The sequence below is a fragment of the Xiphias gladius genome, chromosome 18, assembly GCF_016859285.1.
Source record: "Xiphias gladius isolate SHS-SW01 ecotype Sanya breed wild chromosome 18, ASM1685928v1, whole genome shotgun sequence".
Taxonomy (NCBI): domain Eukaryota; kingdom Metazoa; phylum Chordata; class Actinopteri; order Istiophoriformes; family Xiphiidae; genus Xiphias; species Xiphias gladius.
In genome coordinates, this window is record NC_053417.1 from 9,116,507 (window position 1) to 9,134,501 (window position 17,995).

At 39.2% G+C, this 17,995-nt stretch overlaps 1 protein-coding gene across 1 annotated transcript in view; it reads right to left on the minus strand.

Annotated features, from left to right (window-relative positions):
* Positions 1-17,995, minus strand: part of bsna (bassoon presynaptic cytomatrix protein a) — a 154,867-nt gene that overhangs the window by 114,078 nt on the left and 22,794 nt on the right. Inside the window, exon 2 of the mRNA XM_040153420.1 lies at positions 1,888-2,566. Coding sequence (XP_040009354.1) covers positions 1,888-2,566 — 679 coding nt within the window. The remainder of the gene's footprint in view (positions 1-1,887; positions 2,567-17,995) is intronic.

Genomic DNA, 17,995 nt, shown 5'->3' on the forward strand with positions numbered 1-17,995 from the left:
AGTTCTTTGTTTACAAAGGAAGGTAATGAGTAATGAAACCTAGTTTACAGCTAATAATCACTGATAATCACCTTCATTACAGGTTTACTAAGTTATATTGATCACAGTACATAATTTTTAACATTTTTTTATCATTTTCCAAATGAACGAATGAATCTGAAAAATAACATTAATTTTTTTTTTTTTTAAGTCTAGTTATCAGTAAAGTTTGTCCGTGTTCTTACCTCGAATAGTATTGGTCATTTACTAACACTCTGCAGTGGATGCTAATTTGCATCAGGGTGAATGGCCAGTGTGTACTAAGTACACAAGGATGACTCTGATGCAGATGTTCTCCCCCACAAAAGCAAATGAAAATGAGACACAACAACGCAACCACAGTGTTTACCGTGCTGTCTGCCAATGAAAAGCCCCTGACATCGGTGAGAATCAGTGGGTGTCAGCAAAGCTAATATACAGTACCTGTATCACACTTAGCCTGATGCTTCTGCATGTTGTGCAGTTGTGTTCTCTGTCTGAAATCTTTCCTGTCTGCACGGGGAGGCTGAGATTTGAAATTTGTCACCCTGGCACCCGGCTGATAGTATTAACTCATCAACCAAGGCGAGTGTCGACCTTCTTTCAATCAAAAAGAGCCTCTTAACCTCCTCTTTCCGCCACATCCCTCAGTCCACATCTGAATAACCTTTGCAGTCGCACTAATCGGTCTTTTCTTTCTTTACTTCTCAGTCTCTTTTTTGTCCATCTCTCTTTGAATGCCAAGTACTGTAGTGTTTGGCTTCCTGTCTTCAGAACACACCTGAGTACAATGGACTCATAGACACAGACACACACACAGACACACACACACACACACACACACACACACACACACACACACACACACACACACACACTCACACACACACACAGTCACGACCCCTGTGTCTTGCCTTGGCACATTAATGGAGATTCTGTCAGCGCCTCTGGAAGGAATTACTGCCACTTGCTGAGCCTTTATATTTGCTGTCTGTAACAAATACACACAAAGACCTACAATACAAAGTCAAACATACATACATACAGCTTCTATACATTCTTGCTTTCATTCTTTTGCTCATTCATGTGTTTTCTATTAAACTATTTACCCTTTAAATTAAATTATATACATAAATATAGAAATAGTTAAAGCTTGCTGTTATCTTTTTTTTGATTTTCACCAAAAATAGAAAGATTTATTTAGAAGGAACAGATTTGTTTAAACTGATTTTCACACAGCTTTTATGCTCTCTTGATCTCCCTTTCTCTCTTCCTGTCCTCATTTATCTGTCTCGCCTCTAACCATGTCTCTCACTACTTTCTCTACCTCAATTCGTTCACTTCTTTCACTCACTTTAATTCAGTCTCATTCAAGTCAAAAGTGCATTATTGGCACAAAAAAAAACCTAGTGCCAAAGCAAATCATCTCTCTCTCTCTTCCCTTGCTGACTCTTGCAACAGGCCAGATAAAATCTTTATTCTTTAGGTCTCTCCAAGATCTGTTTCCAGACTCCAACTTTAGTTGTGTACGTTCACTTTTTCCTCGTTTATCATCTAAACCCGAACCATTAATCGACAATGACTTCTGTCGATTAATGGTTTTCTGTCCTCCAACAGGATTACCTTATATTCATATCCAAATGCGTAGTTGCTCACTGTAAATCAGCATTATCAGATGATTGTTTCCATTTTATGCAGCCAGAAAACAACAACAATTTTCCCTTGTTGCACATGTTTACTGTGGAAAAGTAAAGACAGACATGAGGAAAAAAAGAGAAAAGTTAAACCATTCTGCACACACACACACACACACACAGGGACGTAGATAAACACACTCGCACACTCAGCTCTTTGTCAACCCTGACCTACCTCAGTTAGGTGTGGGTTGGGGTTGAATCCACACTGGTTGCAGACGGTGGCCTTACACTGGGTGCAGGTGTTGTAGTTGGGTACAGCCGGAGGGTTGGACAGCTCTGTGGTGGTGCACACCGGGCACAGTTTGCTGCTTGGCATGGGCGCGATCTGGGGCACCGAGTAGGGTGAGGTGGGTGTCACACCGCGGTCAGGAGACACCGATGGGGACCGTCCTGTCCTGGAGCCGCCTGATCCGCTGAAGTCGACTTGGAGGTTTCGACGGGACGCGTGCTGACCGGGACTCTGACCTCCGTGGCCTCCCATGCCGGACCCAGCAGGACCGTGACCCATCCCGTGACCAGAACCTGGGCCCTGCCCCATGCCAGGCCCCTGGCTGGACTGCATATGTCGGGGCGAAGTCGGACTCTCGTGAGTTGCCAGGCGGTACGGCTCGCCAGCTCTGGACCCTATTCCCCCGCCAGTACCCATACCTGCTCCTATTCCTCCCACACCTCCTCCTCCCATTCCTCCCATTCCTCCTGCTCTCATTCCTCCCATCCCTCCTCCCATCCCTCCTCCTCCCATTCCTCCCATCCCTCCTCCTCCCATCCCTCCTCCCATCCCTCCTCCTCCCATCCCTCCTCCTCCATGGCCTCCTTGTTGCATGCCAGGCTTTGGGCTACCCATCGGACCCCTGAAAGAGAGGGACAGAGCAAAAAAAAGAGATTTTCATCAAATGAAATTACAACTTTCCAGCTGCTGTTAAATTATATAAAATTACATTCAAAATTACATTTAAGCCTGAGGTCATATTTCTTCAATCACCCCATTACTACAGAGATGAATTTAATCTTGTTTATTCTTTACAAAACTGAAAAAGCAGTAAAATGGTTTGTTTATGGACTATTTCAATTGTAGAAAGTAGTTTGAATAAACATTATTCACGGCAAGATCTTTAAATTAACAACAGTAACCAGGACATTGGTTTAAAAAGGGATGTTGTTGATGAATGTTGGTATGCTAAGCCACTCCCCAAAACAGTGATTGTTACCACAGTTTAGCAACCATAACCATAAATCGGCACAGGAGGCCTGTCAAGCTTTGAATTTTCCCAAACCAAAAATACAAGAGTAAAATTATAATGAATAGAATAAACGCTGGGTTTATCTGCTCTAACATAAGCTGCAAAGCATGTTAGAGAAAAGCATGTCCAGCTAAATAGCATATTAGATGCTAGTTAGCCGGACATGCATATTTAACACCTACAGTTGTAACCCAGCGTGGCTTCCAAGGTCAGCGGCATTTCATTCTACATCATTTTGTGGGGTTAAAGGCTACTTTTAAAAAAAGCCCTGTTCACAACAAGTACATCCACTGTGTACTATTTCCCGCTGTGTGGGAGCTGGTCCTGAAGGCTCCTTCGATCATCAAACAATGTTCACCAGCTAGAAATGAGAAGCCTGCTTTTGTCTACCTGTTGTCTGAAAACAAGGACCCACTGTTTGAAAAATGACCAAGAATCAGAAACGGCAAGCTTGACAGGAAGAGCAACTGAAACCAAGTGGGGCAACAGTAACATGTTCCCTGTGTTTTTAGAACAAAGATCCCATTAGAGCAAAAATGTTTTAAATACTCACAACCAGGACAGATTGACTAGCTATTCTGGCAAGTAACCAGTGACCTGAAAACTGCGTTAAAAACAGATCGTGTCAGTTTTCACCTAAATTCATGTAACAAATTCATCGCTGAATGCAGTTTTAAAGTTGTTCAATTTCTTTTCGCTGCTGGGGCAGACTAAATGTAATGAGAGGTGTTAGTTAAAGCCAACCCAGTATTTAATGGAAAAAATATTGTTCTATTTACTGCATTTTTAAATGAATGAGCATTAAGGGAGAATTCAGCCTGGTAATTGTCACTGTATTCTAACAAATTCAATTATCTTCTTAATGCCAGAGATGCAGCTGCAGAAACAAAATTAATTACTGGCAAAATAATTACTGATTCATTCACTGTTAGCTGCTGAAAGCTGTGCAAGGACCTCTGAACATCCACCGGCATCAACAAATTAAAGTGGAACATAACAGGCTGTGGCAAGACAGGCTACGCACACACACATGCACACCCATTTCTACTGCGTTGTAAAAGGCAACATACACACATACACCCGAGGCGGGAAATAACACACACACTTGAGGGGAAGCGAATCAGAATAAAAGAAATTGATGTTGAACAATGAAATATTGTTCAAAATAATTTCTCCTTTCTTTGTTGCATGTGTTGACAGAAAGTCAACATGAGTGACTATTCATAGAGTTATGCGACAAATATATATGTCAATGCAAACACACACCTTGATCCTGTAGTAAATATTTCAATGCTTAATTTGTTGTTATTTTCTTTGCTCGACACGCAGCGTGTGACCGACACATGCAGCTGCTGCTACTACTAGTACTACAAACTACAACTTTAAAACTGAAATTGAATGCATCATAAATATTTCACATTCTGATTAAATTAATTTCAGTGCTTCCACAAACTATAACAACTCCACAACACATAACACCACATTTACAAACTAACTAAACTGAATCAGTGCATAATAACTAACAAAGCTTTTCCCCAAAGTATCAGCTGACACAATTTTACTTTTAATCCTCAGGCTCAAATGAAACAAACTCAGTATTATGCACAACAAACACATGTCCCCATCTTTTTCTGTGATTCTAACATTGCCACCTCTAGAAAATACTGTATTTCTGTATTTTGGACCCCGGTGCCAAGCTAGCTACACCTTTAAAAGACCTGTAAAATAACGCTTGATGACTTTAATCATATGACAGAGACAACCCTCCCCTGTATGCTGTTTTTATCATTGAAAGGAAAAGAAGGGGTACAGCTGCTCTTTTTCCTTTTTTCTGGAAAAAATAAATCCTGCAGCTTTGTTTTGTGCATGAATAAATTCTTTTTGAAATCATGCAAAGCGATGTTTGCTACACTTTTAGATTCCGTGTGTATATATTAATTAATCGAGTGACCCAAATCTTTTAACTTTACTAGTGTCCTACATTAGTGGACTTACGTACTATCACAAATTAACAATTATGCATCCCAAAATGGGACAGGATGTCTAGGCAAGAAGATTTTTCTATTCTATTCTGTTCTATTCTATTACGAAATAGGTAATCTGTCCATGCTTTAAAAGGCTCATATCAGTGTTTTTTCTGATGTGCCATCTCTACAGTTCTGGGCTGGAGTTTAAGCAACCAAAACTGGTGTAAGGTTAGAGAAGGATAACCCACAGTGCATAGTTCAAAGAAACCATTGACTGTTTTAGGAGACAGGATGCAAACTGTGATTTCCAGGGTTGATAGCACACATAGGCCATCTAAAGCTTTTGAACAAATAACCAATACTGTCGTTTTTTGGGGGGAAGACAGTCACTTTTCTATTTCATTCTATTCTATTCTACTGCCTGTGCTGTCAGTGATTGAATGATTCTAGGCAGGGTGTATTAACTTTTTGAAATGGTTAGTGTGCACAGAAATTGGATGAGTTGATTTTCGGAGTACCACTCAATGGAGAGTAAAAAATGTTCCAGTCCGCTTCTCCCTTTACTGAAATGTTTTCTTCTTGTGTTTACAGCCTGGCTTTGACAAAATCTCTCTTGCTTTGTCTCTGTCTTTGACATTTTTTTCTTTCTTGTTTATTTATCTTTCTTCTTTCCAATTTTTGTCTCTATAAACTTTTCTTTTTCTCCATCACATCCCCCTCTTTTTGTTCAATGCCTCCTCTTTTCATTGCCTCTGTGCCTCATTCTTTATTATCTTTTCAGCAGGCACTGACCATGGCCTCGCTCCCCTGATGGTTTTTTTTTTTTTACCTGTGTCAAATCTTTTCTTTTTAGAAATTTTAATTCCAAGGCAAGGGAACCTTAAGCAACCCTGTTTGCCTTTGTTATACCAAGTCTACTAGTTAAAGAAAAGTCCTTGCGAGTACAAAAATTGATCTTCACAGCATCACTATTCACATAATTGCAATTCAGGAGCTTTGTAGGTCAAAGTCAAAGACTGTAACAACTCATCTGTGTACCTTACAAATTCTGGATTTACACCGATTGATCCTGCTTTCAAAACATTTCTAAATGTTTAATGGAATTTTTTTTCAGTCTTCAGCAGTGTCTACAGTCATTTTGGCTGAAACAATTTGCCTGCAGCAACCATTTGGAGGGGCTCAAGTGAAGGCTAACATTTGGCCTTATAGGGCAGAGTGATGTCTATTAAACAAGCAAAAATCTTTAATTTACTGACAGTACACTACATAGTTTGTCTCTACCCTCGCACAAGGAAGAGACTATACATTATCAACTACAGACGTACAGTACACATTTCCAGACCAACACAGCAGTAGACGAGTTGTGTGAGCGTGCATAGCTGTGAGTGTGAGTTGCTCCATGATTTATGGTGTGTGTGTGTGTGTGTGTGTGTGTGTGTGTGTGTGTGTGTGTGTGTGTGTGTGTGTGTGTGTGTGTGTTTGTGAGTGCTTTGGAAGGGAAAAGGGGTGACTCAACGAAAAAACCTCAAAGCTTCACTGAGAGGCAGAAAACTTCACTCAGACGTTGAAGAAGACGGGATAAGAGACTTAAAGCCGACAGGGAAAACTGATGATGGGAAAGAAGGGAGACACGGAAAAACGGAGAACATGACCAACAGTACACTCCTAATAACATTGGTTCTATATTTTGCCAAAAGTTATTTGTTTTATCAGGTACTGATTATTCACATTGTCTCCATATCCATAAATGCTTGTATACATAGATCATTTTTGACTCTATATACAACTACTTAAAGGTAGATAAAATGTTTTCAAATCTGATCTGATCAGATCCAGCCTCAATTTCATATAGAAGGTTCTAGGTGGTTGAGTCTTTGGTGGCATATATAGAACAGTATTTGTAAAATAATATTTAAAATTTTTTGATTCCATTTCAAACAATATTTATCCCTAAAAAATAATTTGGCACATAGATTAGGTTTAGGAAACCATCGTGGTTTGGGTTAAAATAAGCACTTCCTTAAGGTTTGAGGACCCTTCGTCGTCATGGTTACAATGATAAACATGCAGTTACGGTTGTGTGTTTCAACTGGGAAACAAACAGCAGACTCTCGTGTCAAAATGTTGTGTTTTGTGAACCCATCCATCTTCCTAATGCAGACTTTATCCCTCTTTACCTCACCTGACTTCTTTCTTTGCTTCAATCACAATTACTACTACTACTACAGGTTTCCTAACAATAAAATATAACTATGGGTCGTAATAAGCTGCTGGCACAGACCACCGATAAGGTGATTTTTAGGGGAGGACAGCCTCGGTAGATTTGAGTGTAGGAATGAAATATCAAGATAAAACAGTACAGCTGATGTTCACAGGTTCGTTTTTGCAAGAATTGTATTTCTGGTGAGAAACCACTTTTCCGTATTACAGAGATTTTTACAAATTGCCCCCATCACCTAATACCTTCACTTTTTTAGTTTGTGTACATTTTGCCATATTCTTAACAAATATGGCCGACTTTATGGATATCTTTTACAAACAACAATGTAATTTCAGAACAACTACTAGTTATTATGTAAGCGACTAAATTGTGTGCTCATTAAGCACTATACTGTAGCTGATGGGTTGACCCATGAACCAGTTTTGAAAGTATGATTGATTAGATCAGTTCTTGAGCTGAGAAAGAAAGAGGATGCAATCCCAGAAAATCCCCAGAGGAGGTGCTTTCACTTTTTATTGGTCTTAGCCTTCATATCCTTCTCTTCCAGTTTATACGCAGAGCAAACAGAGGTTTTGGTAGGATTTGCCTGATCATGTTCCCCCTAGATGAGTACATTCCTTATCCCCCCTCTAGACACGCAGCCAAACAAGTCTATTTAGGATATTGGTGGACCCAAACTAAACATCTATTTCCTCCTCTTCTTTTTCTTCCCACTGTTGACAGAATTACTTTTGTACGGTCCATTTATTTCCATCTGGATCTTCTCCCTCCATTCTCTCCACTCCACCTCCCATTATTTTATGTCCTCTCTTCCTCTCTTCTGTCTCTCTTTTTCATTTCCCTTTCTTCGTTCCCTGTCTCTCAGTTCTTAAGAGTTATGCATATTAGGTTTTGGGATCAAAACTGGCTAATTAACCTGAATGTATGTATTTTTTGTATAATTTAAATTTTTTCCTTCCCATGACGTGTGAGATTCAAGGTCCACAGACTAGAACAGAGAGTTAACTTGTCTAGTTTGAACTTGTTTAGCTTTGACAAATTAACAGATAGTGTATCACTTTGGTTTGCATGTTGTTATCAGAAATATTGATTTATTTACACACATTTCTATCCTTGTCTTCTCTCCCTCCGTTCACTCATCCTTGTCTCCCTTTATTTTCATTTTTCAATTTTCTCTCCTGCTCCCTATCTGTCAAATCTTTTCTTGTCTATGACTTGCAAGTGGACAGTTAAAAGGCTAGCTAACAACGTAGAGTAAGCTTACCAGTTACGATTTTTCGGCACATATTAATCAAGCATTGATGTTACTTGTGTTGTGGCACACGTCAAGTGTTGCAAATGTCATTTCTGGTAAGTGCACAACGGCCATGTTCGGTTTTAAGGAAACACAACCCTGTCAAAATTATGCAAGTAAGCACGTAGAGTACACAGTGTACTAAATGTAAGTGCAGTAACGGAAATGAGACAGAGTGATGGGGTTGGAAGTTCATATCCACTTGGCTAGGTTGGACTTGGAAGGCCTACATTGACCATCTAAAAGATAAAGTAATGGTTTGGTTTGCATAGTGTTGGAGTACTAGACTTTGTAAACTTAGCCACTAGAACTTCTCTCTGGTTTTAACATTTTTAGGCTCAAAAACGGTGGTTCTTTGATTTGGCCAAAAATCAGATTATTTCTGCTTCCACAGTGGCTCAGCTACTGTTAAAAACTGTGGCTGCTACTAACCACCTCCTTAAGCTGTTTGCAGGACTGAGTCACTTCCCACTCTGCTGACTTTCAGTGACCTTCCTACTCGTCTCAGAGTCATTCCCCAGCTCAGGCAGGAAACTCATCTTCTGAACAAATGCATCGGGAGGTCACTTTCTGAATCACATCTGTGCTCACGCTTAACCCTTTCCATAGCTTGTCACTCTGTGATCACGGGAATATTTCTAGGCTCCTGCATTTCCTTTTGTTGTTTGTTATTAATGTTAGTGGTGTTGATACACTGGATATTATATTACTGCAGCTAGTTTCAGTAATTTTCATGAAGGCCTCTCAGGTAAATATCTAAATTAAAACACGTGTTCATCAACAGCAGCCTTTACTGGTTTCACCAGGGCCGCAGCACTGATAGACTTGGCAGTCGATGTTCCTTTGTCTTTGTTACACCTCAAACCGATGATTCAACACAACACAAACACACACTACTATTGGCTGTTACTATGGGCACCAGGTCTATAGGGTACACGCAAACATACTGAATGCATGCACAAGTGAATGCAATGAATGCACATAAAGTTAAGCACAAGCATACACATACAGTATTTTGCATATCTTTTGAATAAAAATAAAGCTTTATTGATTTTTATGGAGAAACTTAGCCTTTGCAACAGCAAAAACTAGTTGGAAACAGGAGCAGAGGAATTAGACAAAGAAAATTTGCACATGTGCCCCCACGCAAATATTCTCTATAGTGCCTGTCACTGTTTTAAGGAGTGCGTGGGCTGTTCAACAAGCTTTTTTTTCAGTGATAAGACAGAGTAATTACACACTTTATTACACCACACCATGTATTTTCTGGTGTTTTGCCATAAATATGGCCATAAATAAGGGAGGAAGAGAGCGAAACAAGTCAGGAGCCTGTCATTCAGAGGATGCTATTGTGGAGTTGCAGGGCTTTCATCTTCTTTTTCAATAAAGCCAAAGACTACACCAGGTGATTTCACTGATTTAGAGGAAATAATCAATGAAATAATCAATATAGCCGGAAACCTACATCATCTCAGCACTCTTTGGCACAATGTAACGTATCTAATCTATCTTGTAGGAGATGATAACGCCCTCTCACTTCAAGAAGAATGTTTTGTTTCAATTTGATACCCAATAATAGCTTGAAAAGTTATCAATTTAATACCAGTGTTAATACAGAGAAACACTGGATACCACATATAGCATTAGAATATCAGTAATAAATTTTACAGTGATACAGTGATCTCAAGTGTATCAGTTTGGTGTTTTATTCATCTTGCATAAGATAATGTTACATAACAGCTGTCTTTGTTCATTCATACATTCATACTCAAAAGTGCATAATCTCTTCTTTTCAGTTGATTGTGATAATGCATTGGTAAGGAAGGAATTTGTCACTAAAGGTGCTATTTGTAAGTTTTCTCTGCCACCGAATGTGGTTTCTTGCCGGGAGCAGGTGGTGGTGGTGGTGATGATAATGATCGTTTGCCAAGAGCCTCAGCTATCATTGCCTTTACAAGACAAGAGGTTAGAATAAGCGCTACTTGTTCATCCTTTAATGCTGAACTGAGGGCAACTGGACGCTATAGTGACTTACTATTGCAAAGTGGTATTACGCTAGCTGGTTAGCATGCTAAAAGTGGTAGAAAAAGAAGCAAAACAAGAGTTGACATTAGTGTGGCTTTTCACCGCTGCAGACAGCTATTGGCCAGTAAAGGAATGAAGTTTGTTTCTCAACTCGCAACGTTTCATCTAGACTGGCAAGTAAAGAGGTGTTAATGATAAAATTGGCTATGTAGCAAAAGCAAAAACTTACATATAGCACCATTAAATAGAAAAAGGAAGAAGAAGAGGAAAAAATCATCCGTTTTGTGAGAGACGAGACAGTCCTGTTTCCTGTTTAAAATCAGTCTTATCCAATGCAAAATCATACAAGCATCACAGTACAAGTACTTTCAAGACTGACTCACCATTACTTATTTATGCATATGTATTCATACTGATAAAACACAGGGTAAAACTTTGATTCTTGCAACTGTTACAGTCTGCATTACAGTATATGAAACAGCTTATAGCTTGAACATGTTTTTCAAATTCTGCCTAAAGGTAATTAAAGCATTCATATCATGGATGAATGATAGTATCCATCAAATTATGCACTTTACATTAGCAGAATTGTGAAATAGGTAAACAGCAAATGAGGAGGTCAGTGGTTATTTAAACAAATAAAGTAAAATGAACCTGCTATAGTATTCTACAATGCATTATTGTAGTATGTAAGCACTTGTAAGAACAAAAGATAAAGCTTTGGTATGTAATCATCATAATTAAATTGTTAGAGTACAAGAAAAGTCACACTACACTATACTGTTAATTCCTCTCTCCATCCTCTACTGTTTGTTTTCTCTCCCTCTGTATTCCCTGCCTCCCCCTTTCTCAGTGACTCCTCACTTGTCTCTCCTGCCAAAGTGTATTAAAAATAAAGTAAAACCTTCTTTATCTGCTCCTTTTGTTTGAGTTTGCATCATTCTGGATTTGAATTATAGAAATGTGTCTCAACCAGTATATAAACGTAATCAAATTGTGTTTTATACAGTAATATAGTTCCTACAATAATATTATATTATGACAAAAATGAATTATGCTAGGTTTGTGTTGTTATTGAATTAAGCCTATAGGTTCCACTGTAATTACCAAAGAACATATATCTCTGTGGTAATTAGGCCTACATTGTTTGAATGTGATCAGGTCAGTCAGTGTTTGTGTTGAACAGCACAGGGACATAATGCTAATCCTATCCTGGGCACAATGAGCAGTACCTGCTCTTCCTCTCTCATCTCCATCACCTTCTGTCTCTCTTTCTCTCTCGGACTCCTCATCTTGTCCTGTATCTCTTCCTTTCCCAAACATGAGCTTTGATCAAGGCAGTCTTTTAATTTTCATCTGTGTCATTGATAAAGGTAAAACAGGGTCGGTTAAAATTTATATGCAAATGTTACCGGCCTCCAGCAGGATAATCTTATAATGGTGGATTCTCATTCTGGATTCAGTGGATTCAGCTGCCTGTCCGCTTTGTGGACATAATCAAAGAACCACCATATCGAGTAATGATTTTGTAGTAACAACAAGATAATTTACTCTACCCACACACACAAAAGTAATGATGCTGGCGACAAGATGAGAAAGTTGGTTACCTTTGCATGGTACATTATCTGTGCAGCACCAAAGTAGAGTTATTTTAGGAAATTATTTCACAACTATTACAACCAATTATATAGCCCTATACCTCCATAGAAATACTGCGGTCCGGACCTTAGTGACCTCAATGGTTGGTTTGACCTTGAACACATACAGACTTGGAGGCATGCGTCTTTATATCCCTATTTACAGTGTACACATTTATGCACACAAATCCACATGCACAACATCAGAACATACACATATAAACATCTACACAGATACGCACACATACTGCACTAACAGCATGTGTACTGATGGCAGTTAGTGTAAGACAGTGCACAGTAAGAAGTTTTGCTGCAAATGGCTTTGTGATGATCCCACATGTTGCTGAGTAAAGGCCACAAACACTGACTGGATTTAAATAGAAGCACATCCTATGAGGTGAAATAATGACTTTTGCTCCCAATCATGAAAGTAATAGGCACCCCTCCACAAAAACTGACACCTACTATCTCTAAATGGCTTCTAGCGAAAAAAAACAAGAGTAGTGGATAGAAAATACTGACTGACTCAAGTATGTAACTGACCAATCCACCTTCATAGACTGGATAGTGTGAATAAGAAACTTTGTGTGTTTTCCAGTCAAAGATATAGAGCAGAATGCAAATGGATTATTCGTATATCAGCTATAGTATTATCAATGCAGATGGTCTCAACAGCGGATAAATCCAATTTATTTTCACTCAAATATAAAATAAACTATATATACAATATAAATATTGTCATTTTATATTCTCACTTCACAAAAATAAATTAAAGGCAAAACAAGGCTTTTAGTTACTCCATTTCTTTGCACAGACATCATAATAGAAAAGAATAGAATAGAATAGCAGTTATGCAAGGTGAGAAAATGTTTTCCACGTCACTTCAGCTACAACTAGGAGGGCCCTCAGAGAACGCAGACCTCCGCCAAGATCAATGTGAAAAAACACACACCAGAAATGTAATGGGTTCTTCCCTGGCCCCTAACCCATCCCTCCACCATGTTTAGTGCCAATTGGTTCAGTACTTTTTGTGTAATCCTGCTGACAACTAAACCAACAAACAGACACAGGTGAAAACATAACCTCTTTGGCAGAGGTTAAAAATTTCTCATTTAAATCATTTTCAGTGAGATGCAGTACAGGCCCATCACACCGAGCGCCTGATGGTTGCTTTTGATTTACAGCCAGAGAGGCTGGAGATCAACAGTTAGAGCACTAAATGTATTTTACAATACCCAGGTGTCTGTTTACTTACACACACATGCACACTTACTGTATTTTGCAGCAGCAATACTCTGTCAGTCAGATGTCTAATGTACTTCTCCATCGCCAGTATTTATATCTTTAGCACATATTTTCATTACCTTCTGTGTGTGTTTGTGAGCAAAGGTGTGCAACTATGAGTTTGAAATGCAGGATGCAGGCTGGGTCTGTGCATCGCTTTTGTTGATATATGCATTTATGTACATGTCCTGGCTATTGTCATGTTTGCAGCGTCTACTAAATCTATCTCCAGCAGATGTGCTCTTCCATGTGAACTGAGTGATAAAATGACAGTAACCCACATAACCACACCTGTCTACATTTACTTCTTTGTATGAAAACTGGCTCAGAGTGTTTTCAGCAGTTAGAGGTGCCATCAACACCACAGTGCACAGCATTTTATTCATTATGAACCATACAGATACACACACACACACACACACAGCTGTCTGCACCTATGCTTAGAGCTTGCAATCACATACAATAGGCCTATATACAAATTTACATCCACAAATAACCTAATTTTTCTCTCTCACAACCATACAAACACAAGCACCTACACACATACACACACACACACTGAGCAGCAGACACTGATTGAGATGTATAATGCCTCTCTTCCCAGTCAAATCAAGTCCCCAGGAAAGAAAAAGCTAGAACAGAAATTCGATTTTGAAAATTATATCTGGTTGGCTGAGTTGCAGCCGGGTTGTCTGCCCGACTGAATGACTTGTTAGCTTACTGTCTCTCTAACAAGACGACTGGCTAGCTACATGACTCACTAACCTGCTGGTTGAGAGGCTTAGCACTTGAATGGTCTGATACTGACTGTCTGCTGTCTGATTTGCCATCTTATTGAATGACTGATGGCTAGCAGAGTGATGACTCGATTATTTTGGTAGCTTATTGTATCCAGCTAGCTTAGTTTGGATTAACTGCTTAAATGACAAGCTAGTAGTATATAAAGGTAAATTCTAGGAGACAGAGTTGAAATAGGCCAGTTACGTGTCGACAAGACACGGCTTACACATAACACAATACGTTACAGCTTGGGAGATGGGTTTTCACTTAACAAAGACCTATAGTATGCTATGTTTTCAGGTACTTCCAGTTTTTTGTGCTAAGCTAGGAAAAACTTGCCCCAAATCTATCTCTGTACTGGACTAGCAGAGATAAACCGGATGGGTAAGATGGCACACAAATGTTTTCAACTTGTCCAACTGTTCCTTTAACTGAGAAATGGGCTAACAGGCTCAATTATTTTACCAACTGACTACACTCCCACTGCAACCTGCAGGTGATGACACGTATAGCCGCATGTCAACATTCAACCGCTGGCTGCCGAGGTGGTGTACAGCAAACAACGTGGGCTTTTTAGATAACTGGTGGACTTTTTGGGAAGACCTGGTCTGATCAGGAGAGAAGGCATTCCTCCCACTTTGGATGGAGCATCTCTCATAGCTTTGGATTTGACTGAGTGTATTAGTAGACCAAACCATGACAACCCATAGTTGAGACCAGGAGGCAAAGTTGCAGTCTTACATTCTTCTCTGTGCTTCCAGTACAGCGGTCACCCTCCCAAACTCCCATAGAGACTGTGTGTGCCCCCTGACCATCTAAATTAATTAACTCACAAATAAACAGAAGAGGAATTGTAAACAGTAATCTAATAAAAATTAAGTACAACAAAAGAAGATGAAGCACAACAAAATAGGAGAATTAAATGTGGACATTAGATCGCTCCAATCCAAAGCCATATTAGTAAATTATCTAATATCAGATCATTATATTGATTTATTTAGTCTTACTGAGACCCTAATGTGTCATGAAAAATCTGTTAGCCTAAATGAATCCACTCCCCCCAGTCATATTAATACTCACATTCCTCGAGGCACCGTCCAAGGAGGTGGAGTTGCAGTCATTTTCAACTCAAGCCTAATAATCAACCCTAAACCTAAACTCAATTATTAAAACTCATTCGAAAGCCTGGTTCTTAGTGCTACACATCCATCATGGAAAACTTTAAAGCCTATTCTATTCATTATAATGAACTGCGCTCCTGGCCCATACTCTGAATTTTTATCTGAATTCTCAGAATTTTTATCAAGTTTAGTCCTTAGTACAGATAAAGTAGTTATAGTAGGTAATATAGTAAGTAGTATAGTAGTAGTAGCTGATAATGATAGCCTTAGAACTGTGTTTATCTCATTGTTAGACTCAATTGGCTTCACTCAGGGTGTAACTAAACCCACTCACTGTTTTAACCACACCCTGGACCTAATTCTGACTTATTGCATCGAAATTGAACATTTAATAGTCTTACCACAGAATCCTCCTTATCGGACCATTATTTAATAATTTTTTAATTCCTGTTACTGGACTACACACTATTAGGTAAAAATGTCTTTTCTAAATGTCTATCTGATAGTGCTGTAGCTAAATTTAAGGAACTGATTCCATGAGCACTTAATTCACCGCAATGTTGAAATATAACAGAGGACTCCTATGCTAACTTTAGTCCCTCCCAAATTCACCATCTTGTTGATAGTGCTGCAGGCTCAATGAGAATGGCAATCGACTCTATTGCCCCTCTAAAAAATAAGATAATAAAACAAAGTAGGCTAGATCCATGGCTTAACTCCCAAATCCATATATTAAAGCAAACTACACAAAAACTTGAAAGGATATGGCGTTCTACCAAAATGGAACAATGACGCTTAGCCTGGCAGTTAGCCTGATAGTCTTAAAACATATAGGAAGGCCCTCTGTAATGCCAGAGCAGCCTATTACTCATCTCTAATAGAGGAAAATAAAAACAACCATTGGTTTCTTTTCAGACCTTTAGCCAGGCTGACAGAGAGTCATAGTTCTATTGATCCATGTATTCCTATAGCTCTCAGTAGTGACCATTTCATGAGCTTCTTTAATGACAAAATTTCTAACTATTGGAGACAAAATTCACCACTTCCTGCCCCCAACCGGCACCGACTTATCTTCAAACACAGGAACCTTAGAAACAGCTGTGCAACCTGATGTATACATAGACAGTTACTCTCCCATCGACCTTCGTCAACTAACTTCAGTAATGTCTTCAACTAAACCATCAACTTGTCTCTTAGACCCCATCCCAACTAGGCTGCTTAAGGAAGTTTTACCCTTAGTTAGCTCCTCTTGATATAATAACTATGTCTTTATTAACAGGCAATGTACCAGAGTCCATTAAAACAGCTGTAATTAAACCTCTTCTTAAAAAGCCTACTCTTGATCCATATGTTTTAGCCAACTATAGACCCATATCTAACCTTCCTTTTCTCTTTAGGATCCTTGAGAAATCTGTCGCCAACCAGATTTGTGACTTTTTACATGACAGTAGTTTATTTGAGGATTTTCAGACAGGATTTAGAGTGCATCGTAGCATAGAGACAGCACTGGTTAAAGTTATAAATGACCTTCTTACTGCATTAGACAAAGGACATGTCTCTGTACTTGTCTTGTTAGACCTCAGTGCTGCATTTGATACCATTGACCATCATATCCTATTACAGAGACTGGAACATTTAATTGGCTTTAAAGGAACCGCTCTAAACTGGTTTAGGTCCTATTTATCAGATCGATTTCAGTTTGTGCACATTAACAATAAATCCCCCATATACTCAAAAGTCAGTCACAGAGTTCCACAAAGTTCTATGCTTGGACCAGTTCTATTCACCTTATATATGCTTCCCTCAGGCAATATTATTAGGAAACACTCCATAAACTTCCATTGCTATGCCGATGATACCCAATTGTATTTGTCAATGAAGCCTGGTGTTCAATCAGTTAGCTAAACCTCAAGCTTGCCTTAAGGACCTAAAGACCTGGATGACCAGCAACTTTCTGCTGTTAAACTCAGACAAAACTGAAGTTATTCTGCTTGGCCCCCAACACCTCAGAAACACATTATCTAATGATATAGTTACGCTAGATGGCTTTGCCCTGGCCTCCAGCCCCACAGTTAGGAATCTCTGAGTTCTCTATGATCAGGATATGTCCTTTAACTCTCACATAAAACAAACTTCAATGACTGCCTTTTTTCACCTACCTAACATTGCAAAAATTAGGCACATCCTCTCTCAAAAAGACACAGAAAAACTAGTCCATGCTTTTGTTACCTCTAGGCTGGATTATTGTAATTCCTTATTATCAGGCTGTCGCAACAAATCCTTCCATCTGATCCAGAATGCTGCAGCACGAGTACTGACAGGAACTAGGAAAAGAGATCACATTTCTCCTCTGTGAACTTTTCTGCATTGGCTCCCTGTAAAATTCAGAATATAATTTAAAATCCTCCTCCTCACCTAGAAAGCCCTTAATGGTCAGGCACCATCATATCTGAAAGAGCTCATAGTACCTTATTACCCCAGTAGAACACTGCGCTCCCAGAATACAGGTTTACTTGTGGTTCCTAGAGTCTCAAAAATTACAATAGGAGGCAGAGCCTTCAGTTATCAGGCTCCTCTACTGTGGAACCATCTTCCAGTTTTGGTCTGGGAGGCAGACACCCTCTCCACATTTGACTAGGCTTAAAATCTTCCTTTTTGATAGGCCTGTCTTGAACCATCCCCTAGTTATGCTGCTATAGGCCTGGACTGC